This window comes from Heterodontus francisci, chromosome 5 (assembly GCF_036365525.1).
Source record: "Heterodontus francisci isolate sHetFra1 chromosome 5, sHetFra1.hap1, whole genome shotgun sequence".
Lineage (NCBI taxonomy): Eukaryota > Metazoa > Chordata > Chondrichthyes > Heterodontiformes > Heterodontidae > Heterodontus > Heterodontus francisci.
This window is the reverse complement of record NC_090375.1, coordinates 39,351,688-39,369,643: the sequence shown is the minus strand read 5'-3', so window position 1 is coordinate 39,369,643 and position 17,956 is coordinate 39,351,688. Positions and strand designations below refer to the sequence as shown.

The window sequence follows — 17,956 nt, the reverse complement described above, 5'->3', positions numbered from 1 at the left end:
CAGCCTCAAGAAAACAAACATCATGGGGCAGGATGTCAGAAATGCTCCATCCATCAATATTGGCGACCACGCTCTGGAAGTGGTTCAAGAGTTCATCTACCTAGGCTCAACTATCACCAGTAACCTGTCTCTAGATGCAGAAATCAACAAGCGCATGGGTAAGGCTTCCACTGCTATGTCCAGACTGGCCAAGAGAGTGTGGGAAAATGGCGCACTGACATGGAACACAAAAGTCCGCGTGTATCAGGCCTGTGTCCTCAGTACCTTGCTCTATGGCAGCGAGGCCTGGACAACATATGTCAGCCAAGAGCGACGTCTCAATTCATTCCATCTTCGCTGCCTCCGGAGAATACTTGGCATCAGGTGGCAGGACCGTATCTCCAAAACAGAAGTCTTCGAGGCGGCCTACATCCCCAGCTTGTACACACTACTGAGTCAGCGGCGCTTGAGATGGCTTGGCCATGTGAGCCGCATGGAAGATGGCAGGATCCCCAAAGACACATTGTACAGTGAGCTCGCCACTGGTATCAGACCCACCGGCCGTTCATGTCTCCGCTTTAAAGACATCTGCAAACGCGACATGAAATCCTGTGACATTGATCACAAGTCGTGGGAGTCAGTTGCCAGCGTTCGCCAGAGCTGGCGGGCAGCCATAAAGACAGGGCTAAAATGTGGCGAGTCGAAGAGACTTAGTAGTTGGCAGGAAAAAAGACAGAGGCGCAAGGGGAGAGCCAACTGTGCAACAGCCCCGACAAACAAATTTGTCTGCAGCACCTGTGGAAGAGCCTGTCACTCTAGAATTGGCCTTTATAGCCACTCCAGGCGCTGCTTCACAAACCACTGACCACCTCCAGGCGCGTATCCATCGTCTCTCGAGATAAGGAGGCCCAAAAGAAAAAAGAAAAGAATAAAGGAGAGCAAGCATGGATTTGTTAAGAGCAAATCCTGTTTGACTAACAAGATGAAGTTTTTTGATGAGGGCAGTGCAGTTGATATTGTGCATATGGACTTTCAAAAGGTGTCTGATAAAGTGTCACATATTAGGCTTGTTGGCAAAATTGAAGCCCATATGATAAAAGCAGCAGTGGCAACATGGATACAAAATTGGCTAACAGATCGAAAATAGCAAGTTGTGGTGAATTGGAGGGAGGTATACAGTAGAGTTCCCCAGGGTCCAGTGTTGGGACCACTGCTGCTTTTGATATACATTAATGATGGGGGTACAGAGCACAATTCTGAAATATGCAGTTGACACAAAAATTGCAAGTATTGTAAACAGTGAGAAAAATCGGAAGATACTTCAAAAAGACACAGACAGGCTGATGGAATGGGCAGACATATGACAGATGAAATCCAATGTAGAAAAGTGTGAGATGATACACTTTGGTAGGAGGAATGAGGAGTGGTAACACAAGCTGAAGGGGGTTCAAGAACAGAGATTTCTGGCGTTGTTTGTGCACAAATCTTTGACGGTGTTAGGTCAGGTTAACAAAGCAGTTAAATAAAGCAGATAGGATCTTGGGCTTTATAAATAGAGGCAATGAGTACAAAAACCAGGAAGTTATGCTCAGCCTATATAAAACACTAGTTCGGCCCCAGCTGGTGTTATGTGTTCATTCTAGGCACCACTCCTTAGGAAGGATACAACGATTCTGGAGAGGGTACAGAAGAGGTTTAATAGATTGGTTCCAGGGATGAGGGATTACAGTTACACGGAGAAGCTGGTGTTGTTCTCCTTACAGCAGGTAAGACGAAGAGAAGATTTGATAGAGGTGTCATGAAGGATTTAGGTAGAGTAAGTAAAGAGAAACTATTTCCAATGGCTGAAGGGTCGATAACTAAAGAGCACAGATTTAAAGGGATTTAAAGAGAAAAAAACTGTAGAAATAAGTGAAGTGGGACTAACTGGGGAATAGGACTAACTGGTTTGTTCTTGAAAGAGCTGATACAGACTCAATGGGTTGAATGGCCTCCTTCTGCATTATACTCTTCTAGGATTTTTAACGTATATCTGCACTCAGGGTTCTCCTTTGGGCTAATTTCACAAATGTCAGCTAGAGATTTGTGGGGAAGGGGATAAAAGGAAGCACTTGTAACTTAAATGTGAAAAGTATCCATGGAGATATCTTTCCACTTAACCAATTTCTTAAATGAATAGACCTTTTCTTTAAAAACTGTTCAAATATTGAAAAAAGTAGGCAAGAAGATGTAATAAATCAAGCTTGGACTTTGAAAATCTGTAGATTGTAGGAAAAAGGTAGGACAGAAAGAATGAGGTCTAACTTGAAGAGAACATGAAATATAAAAATGTAAACCTTTTTAACTAAGGCTTTCTAGTTCTCTTGGGAGCAGCTGAGTGATACCATGGTTTGGAGCATTATTTGGGACCTGGGTTCAAATTCAGTGCAGAGACAGGTTCGAACTCTTTGACAGCTGCTGTTGATCTCCAGTGAAACTGCTAAACTAGTGCCAACGGGTGACAGATTCTGAGCTGTCAACTAGGGCCACCCAAAGTGATTGTACTTGATTGCACAAAGACTTTCAGTGCATTTCTCAGGCTTGTGGCGGAAAACAGGCTGCATACCTGCATGCACTCCCTTCTGCAGTCGCTGCTAAAATTCAGTCCCAATGCGACAAACAGATGCTTCACAATTTGACTTAGCACAATTTATACTGATCCACGAATACGATGAAAGATTTATTTCAGTAGTTTGAATTCCCCATAAACTATATTTAAGTATGTCAAAAAGATGCAATAAGTTATTTTTAAATAGGTGAAATGTAATTACTTTCAAAATGTATCTTGATTATCATAACTATCTGCATGAAATACTGAAGGGTTTAAGATGTGATGAGAATTCATAACTTCCATCTTGAATTCTCTATGGCTCTTGACTAAGCTGGATTAAGAAACCTTACTTTCAGACTTGAAAGCCCAGGAGAACAAGTTGGTGCTGCAGCCCATTGGGGTGTTGGAGAATGAGCAAGTGCAGAGAATTGGCACCACACTCGAATAAACACAGATTTGAATACCACTCTCTGGTGAAATATGAGAGGTGTTGTGAGGGTTAAAGGTAGGGAACTAAAGGAAATGGTAGAATGGCAAACCTACAACACCCAACAAACAATCTGAATGTAACACTGACACTGATCAGGCAGTCTCCAAGACAGGAAATTTCAAGGTCAACTCTAACCTTGTTCCCCCCAGTGGGAATGGGGCATTAAGATGGCATCATATTGCCAATGCATTTCTGTCCCTCCAGCGTATGAACTTATTTTAGGTCAGTCTTGGAAGCGCTGCTTGCCCCAGGCAGGCAATGTCCTACTTCATTTTCAAAGATCACAGCCCTACAATGTCTTTGAAGCCACAAACCCATTTTAGATAACAAAATCTTGAGGGCCACAGAGCGCCAAACCTGACAGCAAAACCTGGCGGGAGACAGCGGAATGGCCAAACGTGCACAAGGTAAGTAGACAAATTTTACTTTTCTGAGGATTCCTTGTGGGCGAAGAGTGCGCTTCCCAGATGTGGCCTTGCCTCTCTCTCCCAGGGCTAGCAACCTCCCCAACACTAACATTGTGTTGAGGACCATTCCCGTGTGGAATCCCCCTGGCACCTTTGGGCTACGAACCTGATTTCTGCTCCTGCCCACCAACCTTGATATCACCCCTGCTGCTTCTGGGCAGGAGACAGTGCTGCAGCATTTAAATGAGGCTTGGAAATTAAAGTGGCCCGGCAGTGCACAATAAAGCAGTCAATAATCACCCTGACTTATATACAAAGGGGTCTAAACTCTGAATTCTTAAAGGGATGAGGGGGGAATACACAGGGGTCGCACTCTGCATTCTGAAAGGGAAAGGGTCTGGGATTACTGGGGGGAAAGCTGTGCTGACATGAAATGAGGTACCATGAACCATCCCTCCGTTAACGCTCTGTGTTTGTGAGGGGGCAATGGCACACTAGACACCCTGCATGTGGGAGGGTGCCAGAAAGGGAGGAGGATTAAGGCTTTATGAATGGTGGGGGCAATCGATTCAGCTGGCAAGGTCTTGATATGGTCATGTTGTCATGACAGCAGCCCCGCTCTTCAGTAGTCAGGCGAGTATTCTTTGATAGCTGTCAGGAAGCAGGTGCTGGGGTGCTTAAAATAGGGCCCCAGCACCTGCTGCACAGCTGTCAAAGGGTTCCTCACTGCGCCGAATGTCCCGTCTCTCCCCACGTAATATCGGGGGGGGGGGGGGAGGGGAGGCGCAGTGATGTTAATAAGCCCCTGCGCGTAATATCGCGGGGTCTCTGCGGCGGTCGCTAAATGCGGGCACTGTGCTGAGTTCAAAGGGCGCCGTGAATGCAGCGCCCCAATAAAATTCAGCCCATTCTGTAAAAATGTTCCCCCTCACAGTCCCCCTGCATCTCTTGCCCAAAACCTTCAATGTGTCCCCTCGTCCTTGTACGATCAGTCAATGGGAACAGTTTTTCCTTGGCTAACTTATCTAAGCCTGTCATAATCTTGTACACCTCGATTAATTCTCCCCTCAATCTCCTTTGCTCCAAGGAGAAAAATCCAGCTTCTCCAACCTAACGTTCTAAGTACAATCCCCCACACCTGGAACCATTCTGGTATATCTCCTCTGTGCCCTCTCAAGTACCGTCACATCCTTCCTACAATATGGTGACCAGAACTAGACACAATACTCGAGTTGGGGCTAACGAGAGCTTTATAAAGATTCAGCATAACTTCCCTGCTTTCGTATTCAGTGCCTCTATTTATGAAGCCCAAGATCCCATATGCTTTGCTAACATCATGCACACTCTTTAGAACTGCGCCATTAAGTCTAAATTCCTTCTTCCATACCGCATCACCTCAAACCTGTCCGAAATAAATTCTATCTGCCACTTGTCTGTCCATTCTGCTAACCTATCTATGTCACTGTTTGCCACTCCTCCAAGCTTAGTATAACTGTCAAATTTTTAAATTCTACTCTGCGCTCCAAGATCCAAGTCATTGATACATAGCAAAAAAACTGTGGTCCCAGAAATTACCTTTGGGAAACACCACTGAATACCATTCTCCAGTCTGAAAAACAACCAGAACAATTACTGTTTTCTGATGTTTTCTGTCCTTAAGGCAATTTTTTAAATCCAATTGGATCCTGACCCTCCTTTTCCATGAGCCTTAATTTTCTTAACGAGCCTTTTATGTGGTACTTTATCTAATGCTTTCTTAAAATCTATATAAACAACATCCATCGCATTCCCTTCATCAACCTTCTCGGTTACTTCATCAAAGAATTCAATTAGTCAAGTATGATCTGCCATTTACAAATACATGCTGGCTCTCTTTATTAACTCAAACTTCTCCAAGTGCCTGGTGGCATTTGTTCCCTGATTATTGCTTCTAAATCTGAATGTTAATTTAAAATTTAAGTAAAAACATTTTATTGTGGTGCAGCACAATGGAGCAGCAGCTGCTGCACTGGGATTTGAGTTTGCATTTGGGTTCCCCCACCCCCACCAACCCTATACATTCCAGCTTATGTTTTCAAACCCTTTCCCAAGAACATTCATTTTTCCAGGCACACAGGTAAAAAAAAAAGGGGTGCATCCAATGAGAAAGGATGCACTGATAGACCTGGTTCTTGGGAAGGAGGTGGGCCAAGTGGATTAAGTATCAGTAGGAGAGCATTTAGGGGATTGTGATCATTGTATCATAAGGTTTAGGCTGACTATGGAAAAGGACAAATGGCAAGCCAGGGTAAGAATAATTAACTGGGGGAAGGCCAACTTCAATGGGGTAAGAATAGAGCTGGGGCGAATAAATTGGAGTCAAAAGCTGGCAGGAAAACTGGTAGATGAACAATGGGCTACCTTCAAAGTAGAGATAGTTCGGCATGTTCCCTCGAAGGGGAAGCGTACAGCAAACAAATCAGAGCTCCCTGGATGACAAAAGAGGTAGAGATTAAGATAAAGAAGAAGAAGTGTGCCTATTACAGATGCCAGGTAGAAAATACTATTGAGAACCAGGCTGAATATAGAAGGTCCAAAGGGGAAGTGAAAAAACAAATAAGAGAAGCAAAGAGAGAGCATGAAAAGAGACCGGCAGCTAGCATTAAAGAAAATCCCAAAGTTTTCGATAGACATAAATAGCAGAAGGGTGGCAAAAGGAGTGGGACCAGACCAGAAAGGGGATTTACGCATGGAGGCAGAGGGCATAGTTGAGGTAGTAAATGAATTGCAAACCTCACACCCTTGTTCAAAAAAGGTGTGTAAAGATAAGCCCAGCAACTACAGGCCAGTCAGTTTAAGTGCGGTGGTGGGAAAACTTCAAGAAAAAATAATTCGGGACAAAATCAATAGTCATATGGGAAATATTGTCATCAAGAAAGGGCGGCGCAGTGGTTAGCACCGCAGCCTCACAGCTCCAGCGACTTGGGTTTGGTTCTGGGTACTGCCTGTGCAGAGTTTGCAAGTTCTCCCTATGACTGCGTGGGTTTCCTCCAGGTGGTCCGGTTTCCTCCCACATGCCAAAAACTTGCGGGTTGATAGGTAAATTGGCCATTGTAAATTGCCCCTAGTGTAGGTAGGTGGTATGACAATTGAGGGAAGGTGGGGATGTGAGAGGGAAATGGGTGGTTGATGGTCGGCATGGACTCGTTGGGCCAAATGGCCTGCTTTGGTGCTGTATCTCTCTATGACTCTAAATGTGAGTTAATTAAGGAAAGCCAGCATGGATGTCTTCAGAGAAAATCATGTTTAACAAGCTTGCTGGAGTTTTTTGAGGAGGTAACAGAGAGGGTTGATGAGGACAATGTGGTGTACATGGACTTTCAGAAGGCATTTGATACAGTGCCACACAACAGACCTGTGAGCAAACTTGTAGCTCATGGAATAAAAGGGGCAGTAGCAACATGGATACAAAATTGGCTGAGTGACAAGAAACAAAGAATAGTGTTTAATGGATGTTTTTCGTGCTGCAGGAAGGTTTGTAGTGGAGTTCCCCAGGGATCAGTGTTGGGACCCTCACTTTTCTTGATATATATTAATGACATGGGTAAGGCTTCCACTGCTATGTTCAGACTGGCCAAGAGAGTGTGGGAAAATGGCGCACTGACACGGAACACAAAAGTCCGAGTGTATCAGGCCTGTGTCCTCAGTACCTTGCTCTACGGCAGCGAGGCCTGGACAACGTATGCCAGCCAAGAGCGACGTCTCAATTCATTCCATCTTCGCTGCCTTCGGAGAATACTTGGCATCAGGTGGCAGGACTATATCTCCAACACAGAAGTCCTTGAAGCGGCCAACATCCCCAGCTTATACACACTACTGAGTCAGCGGCGCTTGAGATGGCTTGGCCATGTGAGCCGCATGGAAGATGGCAGGATCCCCAAAGACACATTGTACAGCGAGCTCGCCACTGGTATCAGACCCACCGGCCGTCCATGTCTCCGTTATAAAGACGTCTGCAAACGCGACATGAAATCGTGTGACATTGATCACAAGTCGTGGGAGTCAGTTGCCAGCATTCGCCAGAGCTGGCGGGCAGCCATAAAGACAGGGCTAAATTGTGGCGAGTCGAAGAGACTTAGTAGTTGGCAGGAAAAAAGACAGAGGCGCAAGGGGAGAGCCAACTGTGCAACAGCCCCAACAAACAAATTTCTCTGCAGCACCTGTGGAAGAGCCTGTTACTCCAGAATTGGCCTTTATAGCCACTCCAGGCGCTGCTTCACAAACCACTGACCACCTCCAGGCGCGTATCCATTGTCTCTCGAGATAAGGAGGCCCAAAAGATTAATGACCTAGACCTTGGAGTACAGGGCCCAATTTCAAAGTGTGCAGATGATACGAAACTTGGAAGCATTGTGAACTGTCAGGAGGATAGCACAGAACTTCAAAAGGGCATAGTTGGTGGAATGGGCAGACAGGTGGTAGATGAAGTTCAATGCAGAGAAATGTGAACTGATTCATTTTGATCGGAAGAACATGGAGAGACGATATAGAATAAAGGGTACAATTCTAAAGGGGGTGCAGGAGCAGAGGGACCTGGATGTACATGTGCTTAACTCACTGAGGGTGGCAGGACAGGTTGAGAGAGTGATTAATAAAGCATACAGTATCCTGGGCTTTATTAATAGGGGCATAGAGTACAAGAGCAAGGAAGTTATGCTGAATTTGTAAAAGACATTAGTTCGGCCTCAGCTGGAATATTGCGTCCAATTCTGGGCGCCACACTTGAGGAAAGACGTTAGGGCACTGGAGAGAGTACAGAAAAGATTCACGAGAATGGTTCCAAGGATGAGGAATTTCAGTTTTGAAGATAGATTGGAGAAATTAGGACTGTTTCCCTTGAAAAAGGCTGAGAGATAATTTGATAGAGCTATTCAAAATCATGAGGGGTCTGGTCAGAGTAGATAGAGAGAAATTGTTCCCACTCGTGAAAGGATCGCGAATGAGAGAGCACAGATTTAAAGTATTTGGTAACAGAAGCAAAAGTGACATGAGGAAAAACTTTCACGCCGCGAGTGGTTAAGGTCTGGAATGTGCTGCCTGAGAATCTGGTGGCGGCAAGTTCAATTGAAGCATTCAAAAGGGAATTAGACAGTTATATGAACAGGAAGAATGTGCAGTGTTATGGGGAGAAGGCAGGGGAATGGAACTGAGGGAGTTGCTCTTTCAGAGAGCAGGTGCAGACATGATGGGCTGAATGGCCTCCTTCTGCACTGTAACAATTCTGTGATTCCCCTGTCGCCCATTTTACTTTGTCCTGGAATTTTTTGGGCCTTGTCTATTCCCGAGCACCAGCATCCCCAGATCTTAAACGAAACATTCTTTGCTAATATTGTGGAATGCAAAGAACATTTACAGTGATGGTCAACAAGACTGCCCTGAAGTTGAACATTCACAGCAGACTGGCTATTCCCATAACTAAGCTAATTAAAAAATCCTTTGTGCAGTCTTCTGTTAATATGCATTCAAAATGCCATTATACAACATCACACCACAAGCTGCATAATTGCAGAGTCAAGATTCCCTATAAATATCAGACAGCAAGGAGTCACGGAAGGCGTTGAAGAAGTCTGGCAAGAAATGTGAAGGAGCTGAGGGACTACATCATCAATCTTGGCAGAACGCCATGAAGCTGGTGCTGTAAGTTTCTACAACTCATTTCCTGCCCCTGCTTCAGAGTCTCCTGACACCAATCCCTTCTCTAAAACATATAAATCTTCGTTTGCGTTACTGTTCCTCTCTTCCCAATAACAAACAATATTTTACTGATAAATCTTTTTTGTTCTCGCAGCTAGTCTCCATTTTGTTTCCACCGACTGTGAGAAAGTAGGTTGCTAAGCAACAGAATGTGTCGACTGTTGCTATGGAGGAAACCAGACCTTTCACAGTCAAGGCCTTGGATTCAAATGCAAGGCTTGGATATTTGAAGTCCACAATCCTCCCCACAAACGGCACACATTTTGTAAGAACTAATTTTGTTTTCTATAGGCTGAATTAATGAACATTAAGAGTTTACGATTACTTAATACCATTCTGCGATCACCATGGAGATTAGGAGGCCAGGCACATGTTGTATTGTCTCATCAATGGTCAAGTCACTCTGTGTACATCTTACTACTCAAAAACAAACTCACTTCTAAAGCAAATTGCTTTTTATAAAACTGTAAAAGATTTACCATTTATATTTGCTAAATTTATTGAAATTAATATTGATGGAAAATCTTTTAAGTTTTAAGTTGCACAAAAATATAAAATGCAATTTTTAAAAGATAAACATTTTGATATTCTGAATGCTCAGTCAGTAAATACATTATCAATCTAGAATTGAGTCATATAGAGTTGGTATGTCTATACTGAATTCTTCTTTATCTTTGGCCTCCTTGTCTCAAGAGACAATGGGTAAGCGCCTGGAGGTGGTCAGTGGTTTATGAAGCAGCGCCTGGAGCGGCTATAAAGGCCAATTCTAGAGTGACAGACTCTTCCACAGGTGCTGCAGATAAAATTGGTGTCGGGGCTGTTACATAGTTGGCTCTCCCCTTGTGCTTCTGTCTTTTTTCCTGCCAACTGCTAAGTCTCTTCGACTCGCCAAACTTTAGCACCGCCTTTATGGCTGCTCGCCAGCTCTGGCGATCACTGGCAACTGACTCCCACGACTTGTGATCAATGTCACAGGACGTCATGTCACGTTTGCAGACATCTTTAAAGTGGAGGCAAAGACGGCCAGTGGGTCTGATACCAGTGGCGAGCTCGCTGTACAATACGTCCTTAGGGATCCTGCCATCTTCATGTGGCTCACATGGCCAAGCCATCTCAAGCGCCACTGGCTCAGTAGGGTGTATATGCTGGGGATGTTGGCCGCCTCAAGGACTTCTGATGCCAAGGATTCTCCGGAGACAGTGAAGATGGAATGAATTGATACTGAATTAGGGCAATGATAACTGCCAGAATTTGCATCAACCCCCATATGCTAAAGACTATCTATGGATCTTATCCTGATCACTGTTCACATCCCTGCTAGACAGTGTACCTGACTAGTTGTCAGGTGAGGACAGAACCAGACTTGCCTCTAATTTTTTAAAATTTGTTCATGGGATTTGGGCGTCGCTGGTGAGGCCAGCATTTATTATCCATCTCTAATTGCCCTTGAACTGAGTGGCTTGCTAGGCCATTTCAGAGAGCATTAAAGAGTCAACCACATTGCTGTGGATCTGGAGTCACATGTAGACCAGACCAGGTCAGGACAGCAGATTTCCTTCCCGAAAGGACATTACTGAACCAGACAGGTTTTTACGACAATGGTTTCATGGTTACCATTAGACTAGCTTTTTACTTCCAGTTTAATTGAATTCAAATTTTACCATCTGCCATGGTGGGATTAGAACCCATGTCCCCAGATCACTAGTGTGGGACTCTGGATTACTAGCCCAGTGGCATTACCACTACTCCACCACCTCCCCCAATGCTCCAACTGATTGAACGTCTTAGCAATACACATTTAATAGACTAAAACATGAAGTGAGGTATTGAAAGCCAGTGTTTATAGAACTGTACACCAGCACACAACACAGTCTTTGGGAGAAGAGGGCAGAAAATTGTAAAATAAACAGTATTAATACTTCATTAAAATGTTACTAATCATCAATATTTAAGTACATTATGCAAATAGCCCAATTGTGTGTTGTGAGCACCAAAGTGTACTAAATTATGAGGTAGTCTCAATTTTGAATTTGAGCTTAAAGGATCTGTACAGCTTAAGTTTTAGTTCTGTCCAGCAACCTTGTATGGTCATTCGAGAGCATTCGGGCAATAGGAGTTTATGCAGCCTATTAGCTAAGTGAGGCAATGCAATGTTGGCCAACAAAAAGGATGCTGTTTTAAAAAATTCAAATATCCCTGTCAAACACACCGGAGAACTGCCACCAAATCATGAAGAAAATTAAACATCGTGGAAAATATATGGTGACTAAATGTGACATCAGTGTGAGCACTATACTACATCAATGGTTGATGACGGCTGAAAATTTAACACTTCATGGTTACTATTAGCTAGTGGCTACCAGGTTATTTACGTTATTTCCAGAAATAATAGACAATATTGCTTGTTTCTAATCAAGGAAATATGGTGAGTATCTTTCAAAGATAAGAAAATGCTAGATGATGTATTTATAATCATACCCTGCCCGTTCCTTCAGTTTCTTATCTGTTATTCCATCTTTGGATACAAGTTTGTTAAATACCAGAATGCCAATAACCATGTTCACCTGTTGAAATAAAAATGTATAAACATAAAATATGTTTTTACAGTCAATAACCAGTGCTGCAATATGTTAACTTTTTTCTCTCACTACTTTACGACTGAGACTGCAATCAATGGTAAATGAAATGAGATTGGAAACTTGATACCAAAACAACAACGGCCGCTGGTCCCACAAAGGCGTAGAGAAGACCACCTTCCAAGGAAAGCCAGCAACTGCAAGGAAAGAAAACAATACAAGGGTATAGGGTTAGATGTAGGATACATTACGTACTGGAGAATGTAGGATTGCCATGTGTCTGCTTAATGATTAGCCAGCCTAGTCTTTGAGTAGAGTGTCCAGAAATGTTTTAAATATAAAATGGACATTGGTTTCTTTAAACATTACATTTTTTAAGCCCTACTTATTTCAGTACTTCATGTTATGGAGTCATTCATCCTTAAGTTTTCCAATTGACTTTCATCAACAACAAGGCAAACTTCACATTTCAAGCCAAATTCCCACCTTCTGGCTATCATACCCTGTCCAATTTTGAACTCAGCAAATGATAACAACTCTTGTTCGATAGCACTAAAAGACAAATACTCTGCAGGTGTAAGTCAAATTTAACTAGCCAATAGCACTACAGAAGTAGTTTAAATAGAATAAAAATATATGCCAACTTAGAAAATTAGCAAAAGCTGATCAACTGTTTCAAATAAGGTGAACGCAGCTCCCAAAACCTGACAATTCAAGAACAAACCCTGGTTGTAATCCCATTAACACCTGAAAACAAGTAGTTAGATAGGCATGTAATTTAAGCTATATGTACACTCAATATTTAGGTTTAGATAGAGGATTTGGATCGGCGTAGGCTTGGAGGGCCGAAGGGCCTGTTCCTGTGCTGTAATTTTCTTTGTTCTTTGTCTTTGTTCTATTTCATCACTAGTACCAAAATCAAAAATGATTAAGTGCACAAAAGCTCAAAGGGTAATTATAAAGTTATAAATTAGAACAAATGAAACTTTAAGGGGATGAGAATGGAATTAGGAGAAACAAAAACTGGAAAAATTTACTGACAAAGAAATAGAACAGCAGTGGGAAACATCTAAAGTGATGATAAAGAGAGTTCAGGAGAAATGTATCACACAAAAACAAGAACAAATTAAACAGTAATGATACATATGGATGAATAAAGAAATGGCATACACAAAGTACAGAGACAACAATGGAGAGTTTGACAAAGGGGAATACAAAAAAGGTTTGGAAAGAAGTCAATAAACAATTAGGAAAGCAAAGAGAAACTACAAAATTATATTATGAAGGAACATAAAAATAGTAAATTATTCTACGAACACATAAATGACAAAAGAAAAATCAGAACACGGATAGTCCCATTCAGGGATACACCAGATAAACTCAGGCAACAGAAGTATTACATGATTACTTTGCCTCAGTATTTCCCATGGTGGACTTGACATTATATCTTTTTTGATCTCTTCTTCTAAAGATATTTAAGATAGAAAGGGGGGAAATAATTCATTGATTAGTCAAACTTAGAGATTTATGCATTTATGCATATTTAAAAAAAGTTAGGGAAGAGATATCAGAGGCACAATTACACATATATAAAAATTAATTAGAAGAGGGAATAGTGCCAGAGGACTAGCAGGCAACTGATGTGATTCCTACCGATAAAATGGGAGATAGAACAGGTCCAGGGAACTACAGATTGATTAGCTTAATGCTGCTGTTAGGAAAGATAATGGAATCCTTAGTCAAAGATGTTCGAAAATCTAGTTCAAGCTTTTTTTCCTCACCCCCCCCCCCCACCCCCTCCTGAGTACATGTTGATAAGTTCCTTTCTTTATCCTTACTTCTCTGTTTATGTCGGCACTGTTCTTCTCTCAATCCCCTCCTTTAACCTCCTCACTCTCAGTGAATCAATATGCTTTCCTACGCCATTCCCTCACTCTTCCTCCTGTATCCCAAAGCACGGCTTCCGGTTTTTCCCATCTTCTGTTTCCTTCATCCATTGTCTACTCCTTTCCATTTTACTTTTTCATTTACTGCTCTTCTCCCTTCCCTTTCCACCTATCTTTCTCCTTTCCACTTTTCCCCACACTCCAGCCCATCTACTTTTCCCCTCCCTACTCTGCACTTCTCCTATCTGTTCTGTCCATGCTTCCTTCTCCCTTTATCTTTATCCTTCCCTTACTCCATTCCCTCATCTTTTTGCTTTCTCTCCTTGCCTAACCTTAAGTCCATTTCTACCCAAGTCCTGTCTCTTGAGAATCTCCCTACTCATACTATGCAGTGACCAGAATATCTTCAATCAGCACAGGACTCTGTAGGAGACATAGAATCATAGAAAGTTTAAGGCACAGAAATGGCCACTTGGCCCATCGTGTCTGGGCCGGCCAAAAACGATCCACCTATTCTAATCCCACCTTCCGGCATTTGGTCCGTAGCCCTGCAGATTATGGCACTTGAGGGGTATATCCAGACTCCTTTTGAATGAGTTGAGGGTCTCTGCCTCAACTACCCATTTAGGCAGAGAGTTCCAGATGCCCACCGCCCTCTCAGTGAAAAAGTTTTCTCATCTCCCCTCTAATTTTTCTACCAATCACTTTAAATCTATGCCCCCTAGTTACTGACCTCTCTGCGAAGGTGAACAGATTCTTCACCTCCACTCTATCCAGGCCCCTCACAATTTTGTACATTTCAATCAGATCTTCCCTCAGCCTTCTCTGTCCCAAGGAGAACAACCCCAGCCGATCCAATCTTTCCTCATAGCTGCATTTTTCCAGTCCTGGCAACATCCTCGTAAATCTTCTCTGTACCCTCTCTAGTGCAATTACATCCTTTCTGCAATGAGGTGACCAGAACTGAACACAGTACTCAAGTTGTGGCCTAACCAATGATTTATACAGTTCCAGCATAACCTCCCTGCTCTTATATTCTATACCTCAGCTAATAAAGGAAAGAATTCCATATGCCTTCGTAACCACCTTGTCGAAGGAAGAAGGGAGAAGAACTCAGTCCATTCTACAAATGCAAACATATACTGCTTCACACATTCTGTACAGCTGGAGCGTTCTCCAAGCACAAAGTGGGCAGATTTCTGACAGGATGGAAGCCCACACCAGCCCCCCCCTCAATTTTCCACTGCAGGCCACTTGGTTAATGCTACGTTGATGGTTGACAAGCAATGGAAAGCTCGAGCTTCACCATCTAGATTCACACATGGGGCCGGATTATGTGCTGGAGACAAGGCTCCCGGGGCTGGGCCAAAAAGTTGGGGAGAGCCCCACCTCTGCCTTCCTGTGCCCCTGGAGAGATCCTCCAATCCTCCAAGTCCAAAGACTTTAAAGGGACTGGGATCCCGCTTCCAAAAGCTGCTGGCCCGTTATGCAAGATGGCACCCCAACCTACTCTGCTGTGGCAAGATCCCAGCAGCGGCAGGAAGAGGCCCTTAATTGGCTGTTAATAGGCACTTAAGGGCCTCAAATGGACTCTGGGCAGGAAGGCCATCGTCGGCCGATCCCACTCCTGGGAAGATCACTGGGAGATGAGGAGGCAACAGGCCCTCCGCCCTGCCACCCCCTGCTGCAATACTCCGTGCCCCCCATCCGCCTCCGATCCTGCCTCGGAGGGGCCCGTAAAACCCCGGCCATGAAGTGTGGTCACATGGGCAAGGTAATGGAGGATTACTAGGAACTAACCAAGCGTCAGCACCTTCAGGAGAGATGAAAATTGGTAAAATTGAGAATATAGGAACAAGTTACAATCTGGGGCAGCCACCATGTCTAATAAAATAATTCTAATAAGTTAACCTAACACCATTTGTAGGCTTTGCACTTGACAAAGTTAAGTCAAAGTGTGCCCTTTTTTTTCTCCAGTAATTGTATCTGCATACTGCAATACTCATTAGCAGTTTGGTTTTTTAATGAAGATTAATAGAGAGCAATTTTCATTAATAATGTTTGTTTATTAATTAAATACAGCTTGGCAAAGCAACTCTAATGCCAAGTATGATAAAGAAACTCACTGCTCAACATCAGGAGAAGAATGATGCATTAAGTCCTCTGTCAATGAAGCTCAGAGATTTGAACCAGCTTTTAAACAGCCTTGAATAAACAAATTACAACATATTGTGGAACACAGTCCATCTTCTGGTAAAATATAAAGGAATAGGGAAGTCAACTGTGATGGAAACTTTAATTCATTAGTATCCGTTAATCCATTTTTCCCCCATGGAGTCTTTTTACAACCAATGATCTGTAGAATGAAAGCACCAATAGATATTTAACCTATATGCATGGAAGCCACTAAAGTATATTTATGCAATCTAATAATGGGAACACAGGACTCCTTTTAGTAAATAATTACAATGCCACACTTAAGTTTAAGATTACTTACATATACCGCACATGGTGTAACCGTTCCTGATGCCATTGTTCAAATATTTTTCCCTCTCTCATTTGCTTCCGAAGCATATATTCCTCATTTTCCACAACACCAGCGCAGTCAATGTGGCAAAACTGTGGAAGTTGGGCCGGTGAAGCTAAACTGGTTACGATGCTCCCACCTAGTGTTGTGCAGCCTTCGAGCACTCACTGTATACAGCTCCATGTAAACAATGGGCTGGATTTTAAGGAGCCCTCGACGTAGGGATCCGTGGTGGGGGCAGGTGGGCTGGGCATGATGATTGTCCCAGATGGGGCCCGCCACGGACTTCGACGCCGGCAGGAGCCAGCCCGATATTGCCAGAGGCGACGAGGCCTCGTGGCGGCACCCAGTCGCTCAGCGATGAGCCCGCATTTAAATAAATTAACTGAATAAATGAGTCTACTGTTGCCTTCACCCCGGCAGCCGGCACTGCCGCGCCTTCAGATCCCATCCGAGAAAATGAGGCGCAACACTGGTGGGGAGGAGGGAGGTGATAAGTTTCTCAGTGCGTGAGGGGGGGGACGAGGTCAAATGAACATCATGGGTGTAGGGGATAGTGGGATGGGTTATAATTTAAAAGTAGATGCGAAAGGGGTTGAACAAAGTGAGATGCTTACAAGAGGCAAAGGTGCAAGAGCAGATGTGATTTCACGATAAGACTAATACACAGCAGTTTTGACTGGGCAGGTGATGGAAATCTGGAAGCGTGACTTGAGTTAAGGGCAAGGTGTAATGGCATAGTGGCGGTGTTATAGTCTGATAATCCAGAAGCCTGGACTAATGATCTGGAGATATGAGTTCAAACCCCACCATCGCAGCAGGGAAATTTAAATTTAATTAACTAAATAAATCTGGAATAAAAAGCCAAAACCAGTAATGGTTGTCATTAAAACCACCAGACTGTTATAAAAACCCATCTTGTTCACTAAAATCATTGAGGGAAGGAAATCTGCTATCCTCACCTTCCGATGTGTGACTCCAGACCCACAGTAATGTGGCTGATTCTTAACGACCTTCTGAAATGGTCGAACATGCCATTCAGTTCAATTCAAGAAGATGGCTCACCACCATCTTCGAGTACAATTAGAAATGGGCAATAAATGCCACCCTTGCCAGCAGCGCCCGCATCCCGTGAATGAATTAAAAAAAGGTTTCATCATCTGTGAACCATGTGTGAGTCAATGCTTTGGGGTTGGATATTTAAAGCCCATTGGGGATGGGAGCAGGCGCACGCACAATTTGAAGATCTCGTTCTCAGAGGTCGGCACTGGGACCCGCCGCCTTCAGAACGTGAAGCCATTTTTAAAGGGACGCCGGGAGGGAGAGAACGGCAACCCCACACCCCTCCAATTAATCGCCTGTTAAGCTCATTGAGGAGCTCATTAACAGGCTTGTCAACAGCAATTTGGGATTTTTAAAGCAAGTGCACGGGAAGAACAACATGTCTGGACCATGGCAGGGTTTAGAACACATGAACAATGCGGAAGCCCATGAAGGCTATGAGACGGACTGATTAACATGATGCAGAGGTCCAAAATAAACCTTAGCTGCTCCAAAGGTGCCACAGAGTAGCCACTGCTGGAGCCGTAAGACTTGCTTTTCTCAGTGGTGAGTGGCAGGAACCTGGAGAGGGACGTGAAGCCGCTGCCATCACTGGGGCAAGGCCTGGTGAATGGACAAAGCCCAGCTGAGGGAGTTGAGATGGGAAAAGGCTACTCTGACATTGGACTGAGAAGCCAGGATGAGCTTCAGCAGATGCAACCTCCTG

General features: G+C 43.7%; 1 protein-coding gene across 11 annotated transcripts in view; it reads right to left on the bottom strand.

Annotated features, from left to right (window-relative positions):
- adgrb1a (adhesion G protein-coupled receptor B1a) overlaps window positions 1-17,956 on the bottom strand; it is a 684,782-nt gene that overhangs the window by 80,047 nt on the left and 586,779 nt on the right. For all 11 annotated transcript variants that reach the window (XM_068031354.1, XM_068031357.1, XM_068031358.1 and 8 more), the window contains 2 exons: window positions 11,906-11,972; window positions 11,678-11,763 (listed from right to left, as the gene is read on the bottom strand). In XM_068031354.1, the coding sequence (XP_067887455.1) occupies window positions 11,678-11,763; window positions 11,906-11,972 (153 nt within the window). The remainder of the gene's footprint in view (window positions 1-11,677; window positions 11,764-11,905; window positions 11,973-17,956) is intronic.